This window comes from Corvus hawaiiensis, chromosome 10, assembly GCF_020740725.1.
Source record: "Corvus hawaiiensis isolate bCorHaw1 chromosome 10, bCorHaw1.pri.cur, whole genome shotgun sequence".
Taxonomy (NCBI): domain Eukaryota; kingdom Metazoa; phylum Chordata; class Aves; order Passeriformes; family Corvidae; genus Corvus; species Corvus hawaiiensis.
The window spans coordinates 4,978,553-4,998,234 of NC_063222.1; the positions used below are offsets into that span (position 1 = coordinate 4,978,553).

Sequence of the window (19,682 nt, forward strand, 5' to 3'; positions counted from 1 at the left end):
ACAGATCCCAACCCCCCCTGGCTGCCCCCTCCTGTCAGGGAGTTGTGGACAGCGAGAAGGTCCCCCCTGAGCCTCCTTTTCTCCAGGCCAAGCCCCCCAGCTCCCTCAGCCATTCCTTGTAAGGCTTGTGCTCCAGACCCTTCACATCTCTGTTTCCTTCTGTGGACACCACTCTCTTCTCCAGCAAGAGCCAGGGGGTGTCTGGGCCTGGTGCTGCAGGACCCTCAGCTCGCTCAGAGCCGCAGTTGCCTGGGCTCCCCAGTGAGCTGCTGCTGAAGCCAAATCACTGCTGCAGCATCCACTGCCTTGGCTGCTGTCCTGGCCTGGCTTTGCTGCTCAGCACATTTCCCAAGGAAAATGGATGCTGGGTTTGTTAACTGAATGTTGTGGCAAATGTGAGTTATGTGGCTGCAAATCCACTGGAGAAGCCCATTCAGGGCACAGAGCATAATGGGAGGAGGAGAGCACCTGGAATGGGGAGGTGGGAAGCACCATCCAAAAGGCTTTTGTTGCCTCTGGTGGGACATGAATGAAATAAAAATTCCTCAATAAAAAGTTCCCCGATTAAAATTCACATGCGGCCCGTGCTGACCCAGGTGCCAGGTTGGGATGTGAAGCATGGAGTTACAAGTGTAAATATTTATTCATGGGCATGAGATGTCCCAGCCAAATCAGGGCACACAGATACGGTTCTTTATGAGGTTCTTACATCCAGCAAGCACTCAGGTGCAACACAATTTCACTGAGCACTGACTCCCACACTAACACATCTCCAACCACAGTAAAACTTGGCAACAGCGCCCTGTTTCTGCTTGTCTATCGATCCAGGTGTCCTTGAGTTCCTCTGGCTGCAGTGACTGACCTGTGACACCAGATGAGGCTGGCAGTGTCTCAGAGCCTGGGATGCTGTGGTACCTTGGTCATGCCAGGGATAAAGCTGTTCTTTACCCCCCAGGGACCGCTCTAAGCCTCCCAAAAGCAAAGCCCTTCTCTCCAGGGCCGGGCTGTCCTTTTGTTTGTTTTACTTCAGCACGAACAATACCAAAGTCTGCAATAAAACTCCACTGCTTCTTTACATCACAGTGTTTAATTAACACATATATAGTATATATATACACAAATTCTGTATACTTGTGTAATAAAAAGGATGCTTGACAGTTAGGGAAGGGATTTTTCACCACATTTACCAAGCCTGCCGCACACCCGGGCCTCCATCAGCGCTGCCGGGCTGCCGCTCCTTCCCGGCAGCATCCAGCCCTGAGCAGCCCCTGCCCGTCACCTCCGCCCGCAGCGGTTCGGGTGCGAGTGTCTCGCCCCTCGTGGGGCTGACGGACTGCGGGCAGTGCGAGAGTGACTCAGCCACTACAGCAAACTCGGGACTTGCCTGGGCGCTGCAGCTCCTCGGCGGGGATTCGCTTCTGCAGCCTGATTTGCTGGGAAGCTGCCAGCCGACTGCCACCTCCTCCTCCTCTCTGCAGGCAGCTCTGCCCTGTTCTCCGCTCGTCGCCTGTGTTTCCAGTGACAAAATGACCCACCGGACTAGAGGGACGCGGGGCTGAATCCCTCCGGCAGGGCACGGAGCGGAGGAGCCGGGGATGCGGCCGGAGGATGCGGCGGGGAAGGTACGGGCAGCCTCGCTGCGGTCGTGCCGGCGGAGGGGAGGCGGGGCGGGCAGGTTCACGGGCAGGATTCAGCCTTGCACCCCGTCCTGGTGGGTGCTGTGACCACCCCGTGCGACCGAGGGACGACCTGACCCCCTCAAACTGGGGGGGGCGGGGAAGGCAGAGCGTGCCGCGGGAGAGGTTCTGTCCTTGTCCCCGAGCCCTTAAGGACAGGTATTCCAGGTGTTGGAGGACCTGGCGTGGGAGCCCTTCCTGCATGGGCTTATGAGCTGCTTGTGGCCATGCCCCAAGCCCCCACGAGCCTGTCTGCCTTGTGGGGCCACGAACAGGAATTAAGAGTGCATTTGACCTTCTTTCAACTGCTCTTTCTCCAAAAATCAGATCTGCTGGGGGTTGTGCTGATGTGGAAAGCCAGTCCGACAAAATCTGCCTCCCAAGGTCAGTGGGGCTGTGTAGATCCTTGAAGGGAGGCTGATAAAATAGCTTTTCCTTGCTGCTCCATGATTTTGCATCAGCACTCCTTGTCCCCACAAGGACTCCCCACCCTTGGGTGAAATGCAGAATTTGGCTCGAAGAAAGCAGACAAAATGCTCCTTAGCACAGACCGCACAGCTTGGCCAGAGCATCACCTGAGCCCGGTGCTTCCTCCATTACCTAATCCCAGCTCTCCTGAGAGGACACCATCCCCCTTCAGGCTCCAGAGACACCCAGGAGCATTTCCACCTTTGCTCCAGCAGCTCTCCCATCTCAGCAAAGGGGGCTGTGAGTGTTTGCAGCCCCTACTTGCAGCAAGCCCATGTGCCTCTTGGGGCTCTCAGGGCACCTTTGCAGGGGACAGAGGACCCCTCCACAGAGGACCACCCGGTCTCTGCAGCCAGCGTGTCCATATTCCCAGATTTTCCATGCAGGGCCATGCTCAGGCTGCTCACATAAGAGACCTAGTTTCTGCTCTCCCTGCTGCCAGAAATATCCCAGCTGCCTGCAGTGGAGAGCAGGTGAGGAGAGGTACAGGCTGGCAGGCTGCAAGTGGTGGGGCCACTTTGTGGACATTGATGGGCTTCCCTGGGGAAGCGTGGTGCATGCTGAGGCTGGTCACCACACACATGGCCCCTGTGTCAGGATTGTGGTGAGGGGATGGCAGGTTTCCCATGGACCAATCTCCACCCAGGGAACAATGGATGGGGCACCTCAGTGCTCTTGGTTCGTGGGCATCCTTTTTGGTTGAAGCCCAGGTTGCTCGGGGCTGGGAGCAACCTGGTCTAGGGGAAGGTGTCCCTGCCCATGGCAGGGAGGTGGAATGAGATGAACTTTAAGGCCCTTCCCAATCCAGACCGTTCTGGGATTCTCTGATTCTCTTCCACTGCCCTCAGGATGGGGATGTTCAGGGGCTCCCAGCCTAGGAACAGGAGAGAGGAGGCTGAGAAGCACAAGACACAGGAGCCATGTCCGCGCGTGGCCGGTGCGCCAAGGTGCTCCCCTCCGAACTGAACAAGGTGTGCCCCAAGAGAGGAGATGAGCCTGCCACACAGCCCAGGAAGATGAGCGACTTTGAGGTGGTGCCCAACCTGCAGCAGAGCAGTAGCAGCGTCTCGAAGAGCAGGCGGAAGGCTCATTTCCCCACTGGCAGCAATGAAAAGGCAAGTTCAGGAGGTGCTGGAAGAGGGCACGGTTGGGCACACACACGAAATAGTGTTCATGAGTGTCTCACTAACAGGAGCATTAATAACCGATCAGGTTAGTTTTAGGGACAGACAGAAAACCTCCAAACATCTGAGGTACGTGGCCAGCACCCATATCCCCTCTCCTTGGAGTACATCTTTGTCCTTGCAGACAGCAATGGAGCTTTCATCCATCACACCCAAAGAAGCACCTATCACCACGGTGTCTGGCCCCTGGCATAACTTCTGGCTCTTTCCAGAAACCCTGACCCCTTGCTGCTTTTCTTGCTCTGTCAGGAAAATCTCATCTCCTGGATTCCTGAAAACATCCGGAAGAAGGAATGCACCTATTTTGTAGAAAGTTCCCAGACATCAGATTCTGGGTAAGTGAGACAGTCCCTCCTTCCCTACCCTGCCAGAAGAGCAGAAGTGAGGGTTGGTGACAAAGTTACAGCACCAGAAAATCCCACCTTTCTGTCACAGGGATTTAAAACCCCTCTTTTAACTGGTTCTCCACCACGTGGTGAGTCATCACACAGCTGAGATTCTGTGTGCAGAGAAAAACCTTTCCAATGCTTTTGCAGGCAGTCATTTCCATCCTAAATATTTCTCTCCCAAATCTCTACCAGTGGAGGGGGTTTTTTCCCCCTTAATTTCCCCCCAAACAATGCCTTTGTTTCTGCACAAGTTCTGAGCTGGAGGAGCAGCTGGGTGGGAGATGTGGACGCCTGTGCTTTGCTTTTCGGGTTTCAACTGTCATCAACCAAGTTGTTGGGGTGTGTTTCAGGAGGATCGTTTGTGAGTGTGGCTATCTCAGGGAACAGCACCTGGACGATGCTGCCAAACTTCCCATCTTCCTGGGGAAGGAATGGGATCCCCGCAGGCACATCCAGGAAATGCCAACGGATGCCTTCGGCGATATCCGCTTCACAGGCCTGGGACAGAAGACAGGGAAGGTGATCTGTTTGTCCCATCTGTGGGTGCGTGGGGAGCCAGTGGTTGGGTCTTGTCACGGCAGATGGCGTGGGAGTATTTACCTCCTGAGTGAGAGGAGGTTGGGAAAGCGTGGAATTGCCCCAAAGGCAATTCAAGCAATGGAAGGGTTGAAACAGGACCCCTTCTCTCAGCCTTAGACCCTTTCTGAAACCACAGGACTCATGATTCAAGGAGTGGCTGTTGCCTGTCCTCATCCTTAGCTTTGTCTGGGGAACGTTTGTTCGAAGGGAAGAGAATGGGAATAGGGTCATGGACAAAGACCTGGACCAGCAGCAGCAGCAAGACTCTGCTGTGGAATGGTGTTGGGAAGCCTCTGGTTCTTTGGTGGGACAGGAGGAATTGTGGTGGGGGTGTCCTGTTACCCTGACCCCGTTGTTCATGCCCAAAACGTGTGCACATCCCTTTTTTCGCAGTATGTGCGTGTCTCCTCGGATACCCCTCCACGGGTCATCTACCACCTCATGACACAGCACTGGGGCCTCGATGCACCCAACCTGCTCATCTCAGTCACCGGGGGAGCCAAAAACTTCATCATGAAGCCAAGGCTGAAGAACATCTTCCGGCAAGGGCTAGTCAAGGTGGCCCAGACCACAGGTAAGAGATCATAGGATAATAAATCACAGAATCACGGAATAGTTTGGGTTGAAAGGGACTTTTAAAGGTCATCTGGGTGCAGAGGGTCTCCCTGCGATTGTACCTGGCCATGCCAGGTTCAGTAAGTTGGGCTGTGCTGGTGATGCTGAGCTGTTTCAGGAGACCTGTAGGTCCCTTACCTGGACCACAATCACCAGGGATGGGCTGCTCCTGCTCAGTCTCTGCCAAGAGGCTCAAAAGGAGCTGGACTCAGAGATGTGCTGAAGAAGGCATTGCATGTGCTGCTAGGGCAGGGAGGAGACATCTTCTGGGGGATGGAGCATCCCCAAGGACACACAGCCATATGGGGGAGGCTGGGAGATCGCTGTGGGCAGAGCCTCTCCCTTCCCATGCCCCTCTGTGACCCCCAGGAGCCTGGATCATCACGGGGGGGTCCCACACTGGTGTGATGAAACAGGTGGGAGAGGCAGTGCGAGACTTCATCCTGAGCTGCAGCCACAAGGAGGGCGACATCGTCACCATCGGCATTGCCACCTGGGGGACCGTGTACAACCGGGACAGCCTCGTCTGCCCCATGGTGAGCCACGCAAGGCTGGAGAGGGGATTGCTTTGCCTGTGCCTGGGCTGTCAGGGACGTCCTGCCAGGCACTGTGGTGGGAACAGGTGCTTCTAGATGTCACTGGGGCTGGCAGCCCTGGAAAACCCAACTCCAGAATGGTTTGGGTTGGAAGGAACCTTAAGGCTCACCTTGTTCCACCCCCTGTCATGGGCAGGGAACCTTTCATTAGACCAGGCTGCTCCAAGCTCCTTCCAGCCTGGCCTCGAACTCTTCCAGGGATGGTCCCAGGCTGGTATTTGCTGAGAAGCCCCTCCACCCTACCCAGTGTCTTGAGTAGGTTCTGTGCTCCTGGGAGGACTCTGGTGGGTGTGAGGGCCAGTGGAGCACGGGTCAAGGCTGATGTGAGCACTGTAGGGGCACAGGGACTGTTTGGCCCCACATGCTGACCCGTTCCTGTCCCCACGTGCTGTTGGCTGTCTGGTGCTCCTCTGCCAGGCTTCTCCCAGAGTGTCTCCTCCTGCACCTTACAGGGGGGCTTTCCTGCTGAGTATGTGCTGGATGAGGAGAACCAAGGCAGCCTGTCATGCCTGGACAGCAACCATTCCCACTTCATCCTGGTGGATGATGGCACCCACGGGAGGTATGGGGTGGAAATCCCCCTGAGGACCAGGCTGGAGAAGTTCATTTCAGAGCAGACCAAGGTGAAAGGAGGTAATGGCAACGCACAGCCCAGCCTGAGGCAGGGATGGCCCCTCCCCCTGGAATGGTGTCCTTCCTGGGCTCCAGCAAGAGGCTGTGGCTTCCCCAGAGGATCCAGGCACAGGGTCTGAGAGGATTGCCATGATAAATGTGGAACCTGGTTCCTCAGCGACACAGATCAAAGAACCTTTCTCTGCCAGACTTACGGGATCACTAAAGGAGTCCCCAAACCTCGTGATGCTGAGCTGATCGGGGAGAGTAATTTCTCCCAAAGGGTCCCAAAGGAGCTTCCAGGCATCATCTTCTCACTGTGCAAAGGATATCCTGTTATAACACATGCACACGTGTGCTCACAGAACCCCAGAATCCCCTGAGCTGGAAGAGACCCATAAGGATCCCCAAGTCCAACTCCTGTCCCTGCACAAAACACCCCCAAAAATCCCACCACGTCTCTGACCTGCCCTGCCAGACAATCCCTGGGCATGGTTCTCCTCCCCTCTCCTGAAGCCTGACACTTCAGGGACAGTGCTCCCACCTTGCCTTTCGCACCCCACCACTCAGAGGAGACCGTGTGGGGGGGATCAGCCCTATGAGAAGGTGACCCTGGATTTTGCTTCCCTGCAGGCGTGGCCATCAAGATCCCCATCGTGTGTGTGGTGCTGGAAGGAGGCCCTGGGACTCTTGATGTAAGGAACCGCTTGTGGCAAGCTGAGGAGGGGGTGGAGGAGGGACAGCTCCTTCCCAGGGTGCTGCTCTCAGTGGTGCCACACTGACAGGAGTGCTGGGAGCAGCGCTGGTGACCCAAGCTCAGAGAGGGTCTGCTGGTGTCTGGGTGGGATCAGGACCAACCTCCCTGCTCTGTTGCAGACCATCTACAACGCCATCACCAACGGGACCCCCTGTGTGATTGTGGAAGGGTCCGGCCGTGTGGCCGATGTCATCGCCCAGGTGGCCAATCTGCCCGTGGCCAAGATAACCATCGCCTTGATCCAGAAGAAACTGAGCATCCTCTTCCATGACACCTATGAGCTCTTCACCGAGAGCAAACTGGTGGAGTGGACCAAGAAGGTGAGTCCCTTGCAGGCTCCTCTGAGCTTTGGGACACCAAAGGGGTCCCAGGGGTCCTGGCCCATGAGCAGCAAGGGTCCCAGCAGGACGTTTAAGGCTCATCTGCCTCCAGCCATCCTCATCATTGTCCTGGTGGGCACCCCAAGGGCTCAAGCTCTGCTCCTCCACTGCCTGCTGCCTTTGGGCACAGAGGGAGTGTTTGTGACCAGCCCTCTCCATGAAGAGGACACAGCACAGGGTTTCTGCAGGCGACGGAGGAATTGCCCTGCACAGTGCAGGGGCCTGTGGGAAGCAGCAGGGAGGAGCTGCTGCTGCTCATTGCTTGCCCACGGCTCTCCTTGTAGATCCAAGACATAGTGCGGAGCCGGCAGCTCCTGACCATCTTCAGAGAGGGCAAATACGGCCAGCAGGACGTGGATGTGGCCATCCTCCAGGCCCTCTTCAAAGGTGAGGCGGGGGAGCCTTCCGGTGAGGATGGGACAAGGTGCACAGGATGGGGGTCAAGTCACCTCCTACTGCTACTGGACTTATGGGGTGACCAAAGAACTGCCCAAACCTTGTTACTGGGGAGAGATGATTATCCAAAGGGCCACACCTCCAAGGAGGCTTCCATGTGGTGTCTTCTCACCGGATGATCCTCTGTTCTGACCCGTGCCCTTTGCATGCAGCATCCCGAAACCAGGACCACTTTGGTCGTGAGAACTGGGACCACCAGCTGAAGTTGGCTGTGGCCTGGAACAGGGTGGACATTGCCCGAAGCGAGATCTTCACAGATGACCACGACTGGAAGGTAAGGCCGTACCTGTGCTGCTTGTCTGGTCAGGCTTACAGCTTGTCAGGCCTGTGGATATGGAGGGCACTTCTCACCTTGGCCATGCCTGGGGAGAATTTTAAAGGGATTTCTCTTGGATCCTGAACTCCCAGTGCATTAACTGGGGCTGTTCTTCAAAAATGCTCTCAAAACCCCGAAGCAGAGCTAAACACACACAAAGACAATTGGTATTTGGTTCAAACCCAGTGTTTTTAGCTAAACACACACAAACGCAATTGGTATTTTGTTCAAAACCAGTGTTTTTAAAGACCCATGTAGAACTTAAAATACCTCTTGACAACTCTGCCCTGTGGTCACTGCTCAAATAGCAATTTGTCTCTAAAATCTCACCCAGCCTGGCGCTTCCCTGTTCACACCTTACTACAGAGTGGGGCAGGGGCCAGCTCTGCCATCCCATGCCTGATCCTGCTGTTGGGAAGTCGAGGCTGAGCAAGGTTGTCTGTCCTTTCTGTTGGGGCTGTGGGACTTGGAAGGGATTTTCCTGTTTCAGTCAACAGTTTGGGTTCCCCCAGCCCACATACCTTTGATAGGACTGGGAATGGCTGGTGGGAACCAGGAACCCAAAAGTGAAGCATTTGAGGATATGTGCCCCATCCCTGGAGAAGTTTAAGGTCAGGCTGGCAACCTGGACACCTGCAAGGTGTCCCTGCCCCTGGCCATGGATTGGAATGAGATGAGCTTCCATCCCAAACCATCCTGTGATTTTGTGATATTCATAAACTTGGGCTACTCTACCCATCCCTCTGCCCAGCAGCCAAGGGGGCAGAGGGCTCCACTGCCAGAGAAGAGTGCCCTCTTCTAACTCCCTGGGAATGTCCCACGAGTTTTAATGCATCCCAGATACTCTTCCACATCCAGGGACTCCTCGTGTGCTCAGGGATAAAATCCTCCCCCCAAGTGAGGAGCAGGGTAGGGTCCTGCTCTGAGACCACAGAGCCCCTCACCTCTGCCTCCGGCCTGCCAGCCCTCAGATCTCCACCCCGTGATGGCAGCTGCCCTGATTTCCAACAAGCCAGAGTTTGTGAAGCTGTTCCTGGAGCAGGGAGTGCGTCTCAAGGAGTTTGTCACCTGGGACACCCTGGTTTACCTCTACGACAACCTGGCCCCATCCTGCCTGTTCCACAGCAAGCTGCAGAAGGTGCTGCTGGAGGAGAGAGAGCACACAGCCGGCTCCAAAATGCCAAGGCTCCAGATGCACCACGTCTCCCAGGTGCTGCGGGAGCTGCTGGGCTGCTCCACACAGCCGCTGTACCCCAAGCCCAAGCACACGGAGCGGCCCCGGCTCTCCATCCCCGTGCCGCACATCAAGCTGAACGTACGCATCTCCAGGTTACCTGGCGGCAGGGGCGCGGCAGGGAGGGGACACTGGCTCAAGGAGCAGTCCTGGGGGTTGCAGCTGGGTCTCTGTCCTCTCGTCTGCTCAATAATCCTGTTTAAAGTGCCTTAAAGCCCCGCCCAAGTCATCTGCCCTGCATTCCAGGTGCAATACCCACCTTCCTACAGCTGTAGCACTGTGTGGTTGTGTGATGCTGGTGCGCGGGACCCAGTGGGGTGGGTGCACAGCTCCACATGATCCCAGCCCTAGAAAAATTACCAGGATGAGTCCAGTCTTGGCCACCCCTCTATCTGGGCAAAGTCCTTTCCATGGGTGGTGGAGGCAGCACCCAGGGTTTGAGTGGCTCTGTGCTGAGGGAGCAGGTCTGAGCACTGCACACCTTGCAGGTGCAGGGGTCAAGTCTCCGGTCCCTCTGCAAGCGCTCTGCTGGCCGAGTCACCTTCACCATGGACCCCGTCCGGGACCTGCTCATCTGGGCCGTGGTCCAGAACCGCAAGGAGCTGGCAGAAATCATCTGGGCCCAGGTATCACAGCTCAGAGCTCCTCTCATGGCTGAGGGGCTCATATGAAGCCACACCTCCCAGCCCCGAGGGGAACAGTGGAAACTGCTGGGATTTGGGATAGTGGGAGAGCTGCCCTGAGCCTGACCTCAGCCAAACAGGAGCCAGCCTGAGGGCACTTGGTGTCCATCCCCTGCCACACCATGAGGCCAGATCCCCCCCTCCCTTCCCAGCCAAAAGGTAGAGGGGATGTGTTGGGCCAGAAGTGGGCTAGTCAGGCTGAGAGAGCACACAGGGACGCGGCAGCTGAGGTGGAGAAGGCTTCCACCCATGAACAGCATTCCGGGACAAGAGACAGTGTAGCTGGTGGCACAGTGAACATGCCAAGGAGTCACTCTGTCCCATCAGCCAAGACATCCCACAAATTCCCCGTGGCAGTGGGTTATCCAGAGGCGAGCTTGGCTTAGCCCTTGTCATGGCAAGCTGTCCATCCTGAGCACCCTTCTGCTTGGGACACCCTCCTTCCCTCCTGTGGGAGCTGGGGAGGGCTTGTCAGGACTTCTGGGACTTGACAGACAGAGTGTCCATGCTTTCCTTATCCTCTTCTGTGCCAGAGCCAGGACTGCATGGCAGCTGCGCTGGCCTGCAGCAAAATCCTGAAGGAGCTGGCCAAGGAGGAGGAGGACACGGACACCACCGATGACATGCTGGCCCTGGCTGAGGAATACGAGCACAAGGCAATTGGTGAGTGGGAGGGCACCAGCACCCCAGAGCTGCTCCTGCACCCCATAGGGCTGGTGAGCTTTACCCAGGAGATGGCTGGGGGGTGATAAATGAGGGTCCCATCCTCACAGTCAGGGCCATGATGCTCCAAAGGCTGTGCCTGCATGGTGGTGGGAGTGCAGCGAGTACCACTGTGTGGTGCAATGTCCCGATCCTGCTCGAAGGGTGACTCTGTGGGTGCTTGGCCCCAGAGCTCAGCCTCATCTTCCTGGTACCGGCCCCTCCAGGCGTGTTCACAGACTGCTACCGCAAGGATGAAGAGAGAGCCCAGAAGCTTCTCACCCGTGTCTCTGAAGCCTGGGGGAAGACAACCTGTCTGCAGCTGGCGTTGGAGGCCAAGAACATGAATTTTGTGTCCCATGGGGGTGTCCAGGTGGGCTCCCAGCAGCGGCCCTTGGAGGGAATGTGCGCAAGTGCCCCCAAGATCCAGAGTTCCTCGTGGGCAGCAGTGGGACTCTGCCCTGCAGCCTCTGTAACCAGCACTCCTCTTGCTCCCTCTTCACAGGCTTTTCTAACCAAGGTCTGGTGGGGGAAGCTGTGTGTGGACAACGGGCTTTGGCGGGTGATTACGTGCATGCTGTTCTTCCCCCTGCTCTACACCAACCTCATCACCTTCAGGTACTCCTGGCAGCAGGGATTTCCTCTGGCTGGGGGAAGCTGCTGCGGCATCCCCTGGGCAGCCGAGCCCACATCCCTCCCTGCTCTCAGCAGGGAGAAGAGGCTGCAGCCCATGGGCTGCCTGACACGTCTCCGAGCCTTCTTCACAGCACCCATCGTCATCTTCCTCATGAACATCCTCTCCTACTTCACCTTCCTCCTGCTCTTCGCATACGTCCTGATGGTTGACTTCCAGCCGATGCCAACCTGGCGGGAATACCTCATCTACTTCTGGCTCTTCTCCCTGGTGTGCGAGGAGACCCGCCAGGTGTGGGCAGGCAGAGCTGAGGCTGGGAGGTGGCAGAGGAGGAGAGACACCCCTCTGGGTGCTCCTGGGAGGTCCCACACAGCTCATGTTCCCATGCTGCTTCTCATGTCACCACCTATTCAGAGAGGTCCCAGCACGTGGGACCACCAGATCCCCCAGCTCTGAGGCCAGGGATTCTCCTTAGCTGCATCTGGCTTGGCCCTGTATATTTGCAGAAGAAAATGCTGTAGGTCTGGTGGGCTTTGCCCAGGAGGTGTCTGGTGTCTGTTTTGGGAACGTCAGGAGATGGAGGGAGCACTTCCTTTGGGTGAATTCCCAGCAGGATTTCCAGGCTTTGCTTGACATTTGAGATTTTTCAGCTTTTGCTTCAACATCTCAGTGCCTTCCTCCTCCAGCCTGAAGAGCCCCAATGTCCCAGGTGTCCCCATGCTCCTTCCCAGGTGTCCCCATGCTCCTCCCATGCCCGTAAAGAAAACCTCATAAGTTCAGGTTACCTTTGGGTCAGCGAGAGTGTCCAGAGATGGCCAGATGATCTGTGTGGTCTCTCTCCTCTCTGAGGCACATGAATATCTTACACCCAGCCCTTCCTCTCTTCCCGACAGCTGTTGTATGACCCAGACGGACTCGGGGTAGTGAAAATGGCTTCCCTGTACATCAAGGACTTCTGGAATAAGCTGGACATCTGCGCCATTCTGGTCTTTATCGCAGGGCTGACTTGCAGGTGAGCTGCAGAGCTCAGTAGTATTTTCATAGAATCCCGGAATCCCAGAATGGGTTGGGTTGGAAGGGACCTTAAAGCTCACCCAGTCCCACCCCCTGCCATGGGCAGGGACACCTTCCACTATCCCAGGTTGCTCCAAGCCGCGTCCAACCTGGCCTTGGACACTGCCAGGGATGGGGCAGCCACAGCTTCTCTGGGCAACCTGTGCCAGGGCCTCCACACCCTCACAGTGATTCCAACCCAAATGATCCTATATGGTTCTATGGTGGCACTGAGGTGTTTCCTTTCCTCTCTCCCGTGTCCAGGCTGATCCCATCAACATTATATCCTGGGCGCATCATACTGTCCCTGGCTTTTATCATTTTCTGCCTGCGCCTGATGCACATTTTCACAGTCAGTAAAACACTGGGGCCCAAGATCATCATTGTGAAGCGCATGGTGAGAGCTCCCCTCTGTCATGCCAGGGTGATGCTGGACCATCCTGCTAGAGCAGCTGGATATGCCACCCATGTTATCCCATCCTGGAGAGGGGCTTGCTCCAGCACACAGCTATCCTTCCCCTCTGTCTTTGCAGATGAAGGATGTCTTCTTCTTTCTCTTCCTGCTGGCAGTGTGGGTGGTGTCCTTTGGGGTGGCCAAGCAGGCTATCCTGATCCACAACGAGGAACGCGTGGAGTGGCTTTTCCGTGGCGTGGTCTATCACTCCTACCTGACCATCTTCGGGCAGATTCCCTCCTACATCGATGGTAAGGGACTCTGGCCTGTGACAGAGCATGGCACGAGCAGGGTGGCTGTGACAAAGCTGATGTACCGAACTTAATGCCCTGTTGGCCCATGGAAGTCCCACACAGTGAACAGAGCACCTGGGATGACGCAGATGGAGGTCAAATCCCTGCCTGGTGCTAAGCTCCCTGGATGCTGGCTACTTTCTGAGAGCAGAATGTGCTCCCCAAGACGCTTGAGGTTTGGCCACCACAGAGTCACGCTGTGCTCTCCCACAGGGGTCAACTTCAACATCGACCAGTGCAGCCCCAATGGGACCGACCCCTACAAGCCCAAGTGTCCAGAGACAAACGCGGACAACAAGAAACCCATCTTCCCAGAATGGCTGACGGTCATCTTGCTGTGCCTGTACCTGCTCTTCACCAACATCCTCCTCCTCAACCTCCTCATCGCCATGTTCAAGTGAGTCTGGGGGGCTCTAGATGTGGTGGAAGTAGTGGGATCCCACTTGGGAATTATGGATGTGGTGGAGGTCATGGCAGGTCAGGGCTGATCAGGGAGGTGGGTGGAACTGGGACACCATTCAGACACGATGTGCCCCCTCATCCCCACGGCATGCCTGACACCTGGGCTCTGCCCCAGCTACACCTTCCAGCAGGTGCAGGAGCACACGGACCAGATCTGGAAGTTCCAGCGGCACGACCTGATCGAGGAGTACCACGGCCGCCCACCCGCGCCCCCACCCCTCATCCTGCTCAACCACCTGCAGCTCCTGGTCCGGCGGGGCTTGCTCCGCCGGCCGGCCACGCACCACAAGCTCAGTGAGGACCAGCATCCCCCTCCTTCCCTTTGCCCCCGCCTCAGGGCATGGTGCCATGTGCCGAGGCACAAGGCTGGGCATACGGGCTGTGGTCCTGGGGTTTGAGATGCCCAGAGATGTGACAGCACTGCCATCCCCTTCCTTCGGCAGAGGAGAAGCTGGAGAAGAACGAAGAAGCTGCCCTTCTCTCATGGGAGATGTACCTGAAGGAGAACTACCTGCAGCACCAGCAGTGCCAGGAGAAGCAGAACACGGAGCAGATGATCCGGGACATTGCACAGAGGTACTGATGCTCCTGAGAAAGGATGTTCTTTCTGTCCTTCCATGTCCTGGGCAGGGAAGAGTTGGGATCAGTGGCTGTCGAGGGTGTTCGAACCAGCCCTGTCCCTCCAGGGTTGATGTACTGGCAGAGCTGCTGGACTTGGACCGGGTGAAGAGGACAGGGGTAGTGGAGCAAAGACTGGGCTCTCTGGAGGACCAGGTGAGGCAAAACGAAGGCAACTACCCAAGAAAGGTGAAATTTTTCCAGGGCCTGAGTCAATCGAACCAGAGCACAAAATCTCTCTGAATCAATACCCTCTGAGACAGTTCGAGTTTCATTGCCATCAGCATCTGAGGGGAAAAGGTTTATAGGAATACTTCTGTTTGACCCCAAAGTAAACAAGATGCAGATGGGATGTGGTGGGATGGGCCACTGCCTCCACTAGCCACCCAAACAGTTAGAGCTGACCCAGCTCTTCTCCTTGGCCTGAGAGGACCCTCCAGACCTCCTGGGGACACAGACTCTCTGTCCCCTCCCTTTGGAGCTGCATGAGCAGTGGGATGCCCAGGGAGCTGGCCCAGCCCTGCCATATCCTGTTTCCATTTCCCTTTCCACCTGCTTTGTAAAAATGTTTCCCTGGAGAAGGTTTTCCAAGGCAAACATCAGGACCCAGCCAGGACCACTGCTGCCCGCAGGGTGCAGCAGGCAGTGCCAAGGGCAGCATTCTCTGCCCGCTGACAGGGCTGAATCCCATGGTATTCGGGGGGCAGTGGGGCCGGGGTGACCCTCTCCTGTGCCCTGCAGGTGCAGCAGAGTGCCCAGGCCCTGAGGTGGATGATGCAGGCGCTGAGGGGCAATGGCTTCAGCTCAGGCGAGGATGTGCCGCCCGTGGGTAAGCGGGGCCCGACTCCTCCCCAGCAGCACCGGGGAAGCCTTGGGCCCTGGACAGGGGCTGAGCAGCCCCTCACACCCCTCTGTCAAGCAGTGAGGCAGAGGTTCCTTTGGTTCTGGGAGGTTTGGTGTCTCCGTGAGGTCATCCAGCCCCTTCTGAGTGCATTCTCACCCTCCCTGGGGTTTCTTCCAGGGCCTGCCAGAAGGGGAGCCAAGGTCCACGTCCCCAGGGGACATCAGCATCCCCATGGAGACACCCAGCCAGCCCCCTCAGCAGAGCCCCGGTCCACAGTGCTGGACTTGGTGCCCTGCTTTGTGGCACCCTGCTGTCTGTGTCTGCCTCACAGGCTCCTCCAAAGCCTTGGACACCAAGGAGATTGACCTGGAGGGGAGACCCGAGGAGAGCCAGCCCCCGTACCACGTGCTTGCCCGAAACCTCCTGTACCCTGGGTCTCACACTCTCCGCTTCCCTGTGCCAGATGAGAAGGTGCCCTGGGAGGTAGGAGCTGTGACGCTGGGCAGTGGGGCTGGGAGGAGGAGGCTTGAGGCATATCCTGACAGTGGTGGGAAGAGGAACCCATCATCCCATTTGAGAACTTTTGTTCTTCCCAGCCCTGGAACCTTTGGCTTCCTGGAGTCACTGCTTGAGGCTCCCCCAGAGAAAATAGCATCATTCCTGCTAGGATCTGCAGTGCTAGGAATGCCTGGGGATGCTTGGTTGGACACAGAGGGTACAACCACCCACCTCTGCATTTCCTGAAGCACAGCTGCCTCAGGGTCAGGGTCCAGGACAGGATCTGGCACTGCCTTCCATGGGGGTGTGAGCCCTCCAGCCAAGGCCCTGAGCTCAGCCCCCAGCAGAGCCTGGAGCATCACTTGGGGAGTGATGCCACAAACTGGGCAGAGGAAGAGACTGGGGCATAAGGTGTTCCCGGGGTCCCAGAACCTGTCTGCTGTGAGAGCAGGGGCACAAGCTGGGGGCTCACACAGCCATGTGTTGTGCAGGTGGATTTCCCACTCTACGACCCCCCTGCCTACTCAGCCGACCACAAGGACATGGCTGTGCAGGACCCCTTCAGCCTGTGAGTCTCCCCCCACGGCTCCGCAGCCCTCCACCCCTTCCCTGGGTGGCACAGCCAGCCCTCCCTGCCGGGCTGCCTCCCATCCTCCAGCTCCTTGGAGTCTCTCCTGAAGATCAACTACAACACCATGGACGGGCTGATCGACCGGCAGAGCTTCCACGGGCTCTACGCTGTGCAGGATGGGCTGCCACTGTGAGTGCCACCGCCACGGGCTCGCTGGGAGCCAGGGGGGAGGCAAAGCACTGGGACACGGAGAGGCCAGGGGTGCCTGGGCACATCCATCCTGTTCCCACTTTCCTACGGCTAATGGTGGGGCAGGGATAATTGCATGCATTGTCCTTAGGGCTGACCCCAAAGGAAACACCCCAAAAGACATGGGGTGCAGCGGCAGGGAAGTGTTATAGGGGTGCACAGAGGGAGTCTGGCGCTGCCCCAGCCCCCTCACTCTCACTCTGGCAGGAACCCCATGGGCAGGACGGGGCTGCGAGGCCGTGGGAGGCTGCACTGCTTTGGGCCCAACCATGCCCTGCACCCTGTTGTGACCCGGTGAGTGTGTCCTGCTCCAGCACGGGGCTGAGGACGTGGCGTGGAAAAGGGGGCATGGGGTCACCTCAGAGACCTGGCCAAACCCCGCACAGCCAGTGTGACCACTGCTGGGCAGAGGGGAGCCAAGTCCAGCTGCAGCATGGCAGGGGCCTCTCTCACAGCTGGAGGAGGAATTTGGATGGGTCCATTATAAGGAAGAGCCTGAAGAAGATGCTGGAAGTCCTGGTGGCCCAATATCCATTGTCAGATGTCTGGGCTCTGCCTGGGGTAAGAGCTGGTGGAAACCAGAGCTGGTGCAGAGGGAGCTGAGGAGATGGGAGAGAGAGAGGGAGAGAGGGAGGGAGGGAGAGAGGGAGGGAGGGAGGGAGGGAGGAAGGAAGTCCCACAGAAAGGGGGAACCACAGGCATGTGGCAGCTGTGGCTGAGGAGGTACCTCTGCCCCTCCTGCAGAGCCTCTGCATGCCAGGGGTGCTCCCTACACACACTCCCCCACCCTGACCTGCTGCCTCCTGCCTCTCCCTGCTCCCCCTCCGCGGCTTCAATCCTTACATGTCCTTCATGTGAGCCTGTTAAGCCAGTGGCAAAACATCCTTTGGCAGACATTGGATCAGGCAAACTCAGACATCCGCTTGGGCAGAGCTGAGGACTTTGGGCAGGAGAGGGAGGATGGGAGGCACCAGCAGACCTCGTGGTATCTTCTGCAGTGGTGGCAGGCCACTGCCTGATGGCCAAGCTGGTGGCAGGGAGGGAGGCTGGGCTGTGCTGATGGCAGGCCCCATAGCTGACATCTGCTTTGGCACAGGGGTCACTGGAGCCGGGTGAGACACTGCCACTGAAGCTCAAGTGGATCCTGCGCCGGGAGTTCTGGCCCCAGTTCCAGAACCTGCTGAAACAAGGCACTGAGGTGGGTGGCACACAGGTGTCTCCGTGGTATCGGGCCACAGGAGGGTTCAGGGCTACAGGGGAATGTGGGCATCACCCCAGCACAGGGACACGCAGGTGTCATGGTGGTACAGGCACATGGGGACATCACCACAGCACGGGGACGTGGACATCGTGGTGTGACCCAGGGTACAGGAGCAGGGTGCGTCACCTCTTGGCAGCAGCTCCCACCAGAGAGGAAGGGCTAGGGGAGGTGAAGACATGCCATAATGCACGTGTGGGGGTCAGGGAGCAGCCCAGAGACCCCGGGGGAAGGCTGCCCACACCAGTGTCTGTGCCTGCCGCAGTGACTCCCCATGGCTCCAGCTGTAGTGGGAACAGGGCTCTGGTCTCCAGCAGGGCAGAAGAGCTGCAGGACAATGCCCCACCCACCCCCAGGGCCCCCAGGGTGCCTTCAGAGAGGTGATGAGGGCTCTGCTTGTGTGGCATCTCCATGCACAGGTACACAAGGGGTACCTCGACGACCCACGCAACACAGATAACGCCTGGGTGGAGACGGTCGCCATCAGCGTGCACTTCGACACCCAGAACGACGTGGAGATGAAGCGGCTGAATTCGGTACAGGGCTGTCACCCCTGAGGGCTCCCTGACCTGGCCCACAGCGGGCCTGGGGTGCAGGAGCCAGATCTCCAGACCCAGATCTCCACAGAACTGGGATTCTCTGGCTGCATGCAGTGGGGGAAGAACATGGGGATGAACGTGGGTGGCACCTCAGTGTGTGCCCTGAAAAGAAAGGGCAGGAGGCTGGGGACTAGAGGTGCTGTTGAGCGTGGCTGGCATGGCCCCTTGCTGGCAGCACGTGCCTGACATCTGTCCCCTTCCAGTTCCTCCAGGGCTGCGACCCAGAGCTGTGCATCCGCTGGCAGGTGCTGGACAAGAGGATCCCCCTGCACGCCAACCACAAGGAGCTCCTGCACAAGGTCTCAACCCTCCTTGGTGCCTACTACTGAGGCCTCATGCACAGGCCAGGGCTCCTGCTGCCCCAGACCAGGGTCTGGCTGGGACCTGCAGCTCCACCCCAGCTCACCTGTGAGAACATGGGAGCTGCTGGAGTTGAGGTACTCTAGGTGCCTCTGTGAATGTATGCTGCAGGTGGCTGGGAGGAAAAGTGTCCCCTCCCTGGGGGCAGGGGCTGCCTGGGCAGTGCATCCCAGTCACCTGAGCCACCAAGCTCAGCCCCAGCTTGTGTCTTGGTGCTTCCACATCAGCCCACAGCACTGGCCCGAAGCTTGGGCCACACAGAGCCACAGGGCTTTTGCTGTGAGATGGTCCTTCTGTCCACTCCAACCTGCTCTTGGCTTTGGGATGGGCACTGAGGGCTCACCCATCCCAGCTATCCCTCTGCCAGAATATCCATCATTGCTCCCTGCTCCTTCTCTGAGCCCTGGCAGCCCCACTGCCACAGATCCCAAAGCATTGCTCTGGACAAGGCTTGGAGTCACTCCTGTGGTCGCTGTACCCATATCTCTGGTTGCCTCAGACCCAACAACATGGTCCTGAGCTGTGATCCAGCACTTCTGAAAGTGTGGGCAGCTCTTGACTCATATACCTATGGTTTCATAGCTCTGCACAGGCCCACCTGCCATGCCCCAAACTGATACGTGATCCTGCGTGTGTATGCTGAGCACTGGCTTGTAGCTAAACTTCCTTCCTCCCTCTGAGCCAAGGCCCCAGCTAAACGTCACCTGCCTGTCCCCATCTCCTCGTGCACATGGATGGAAAGGGGCAGCTTGCTGGGACACGGGTGATCCATGCCCTGTGGTTCCTTGGGCAGGCAGGGACAGGAGAGGGGACATCCCTGTCTATCCCTGCTTTAAAGGGTCTTTCATTCACATTTTCTGTTGCCTGCCATGGGGGGAACAAGGCACAGTGGACACATTTTTTGATCATCCAGAAGAGCCTCACGGTGGCATGTTATGCCTGGGACTGCTCAGGAAGGGATTTCAGGTCCCCCACCTTCTCCCAGTGGATCAGACACTGGCAGCCAAGGCTGCTCATCCCACACTGGTGGCCACCACAGCACAACTGCAGTTTCACCAGTGACGCATTGGGGTTTGGCAAGGGGAGGAGGCTCAGTCTGGCAATGTATTCAACCCAGCTCAATAAACCATGTATTAAACAAT

At 57.6% G+C, this 19,682-nt stretch overlaps 1 protein-coding gene across 5 annotated transcripts; it reads left to right on the plus strand.

Annotated features, from left to right (window-relative positions):
- The first annotated feature begins 1,360 nt into the window (after positions 1-1,360).
- On the plus strand, positions 1,361-19,681 carry TRPM2 (transient receptor potential cation channel subfamily M member 2). 5 transcript variants are annotated; one of them, XM_048314707.1, is made up of 33 exons: positions 1,361-1,622; positions 2,993-3,259; positions 3,578-3,663; positions 4,068-4,236; positions 4,690-4,870; positions 5,281-5,447; positions 5,960-6,140; positions 6,753-6,814; positions 6,996-7,196; positions 7,541-7,643; positions 7,865-7,986; positions 8,993-9,343; positions 9,751-9,888; positions 10,479-10,608; positions 10,875-11,020; positions 11,153-11,265; positions 11,359-11,572; positions 12,175-12,293; positions 12,599-12,731; positions 12,868-13,039; positions 13,295-13,478; positions 13,659-13,837; positions 13,987-14,119; positions 14,230-14,317; positions 14,903-14,990; positions 15,337-15,488; positions 15,995-16,071; positions 16,162-16,263; positions 16,531-16,617; positions 16,710-16,884; positions 17,420-17,521; positions 18,001-18,117; positions 18,384-19,681. In XM_048314707.1, the coding sequence occupies exons 2-33, from the start codon at positions 3,065-3,067 to the stop codon at positions 18,507-18,509; spliced, it is 4,593 nt and encodes a 1,530-aa protein (XP_048170664.1). In that variant the 5' UTR covers positions 1,361-1,622; positions 2,993-3,064; the 3' UTR covers positions 18,510-19,681. The 5 variants fall into 5 exon arrangements, with proteins under 5 accessions (XP_048170664.1, XP_048170663.1, XP_048170668.1 ...); XM_048314706.1 differs by having other exon boundaries at positions 1,362-1,622; positions 11,356-11,572; XM_048314710.1 differs by having other exon boundaries at positions 1,363-1,622; positions 16,779-16,884.
- Position 19,682: the final 1 nt, after the last annotated feature.

What these genes read in the sequence shown, in the direction of transcription:
- TRPM2 (XM_048314706.1), top strand. Translation starts at nt 3,065, where the DNA reads ATGTCCGCGCGTGGCCGGTGCGCCAAGGTGCTCCCCTCCGAACTGAAC. An exon ending in CAGAAATCATCTGGGCCCAG is followed by an intron (nt 9,889 to 10,478) that starts GTATCACAGCTC and finishes CTTCTGTGCCAG; the next exon opens with AGCCAGGACTGCATGGCAGC. An exon ending in ATCGCAGGGCTGACTTGCAG is followed by an intron (nt 12,294 to 12,598) that starts GTGAGCTGCAGA and finishes TCCCGTGTCCAG; the next exon opens with GCTGATCCCATCAACATTAT.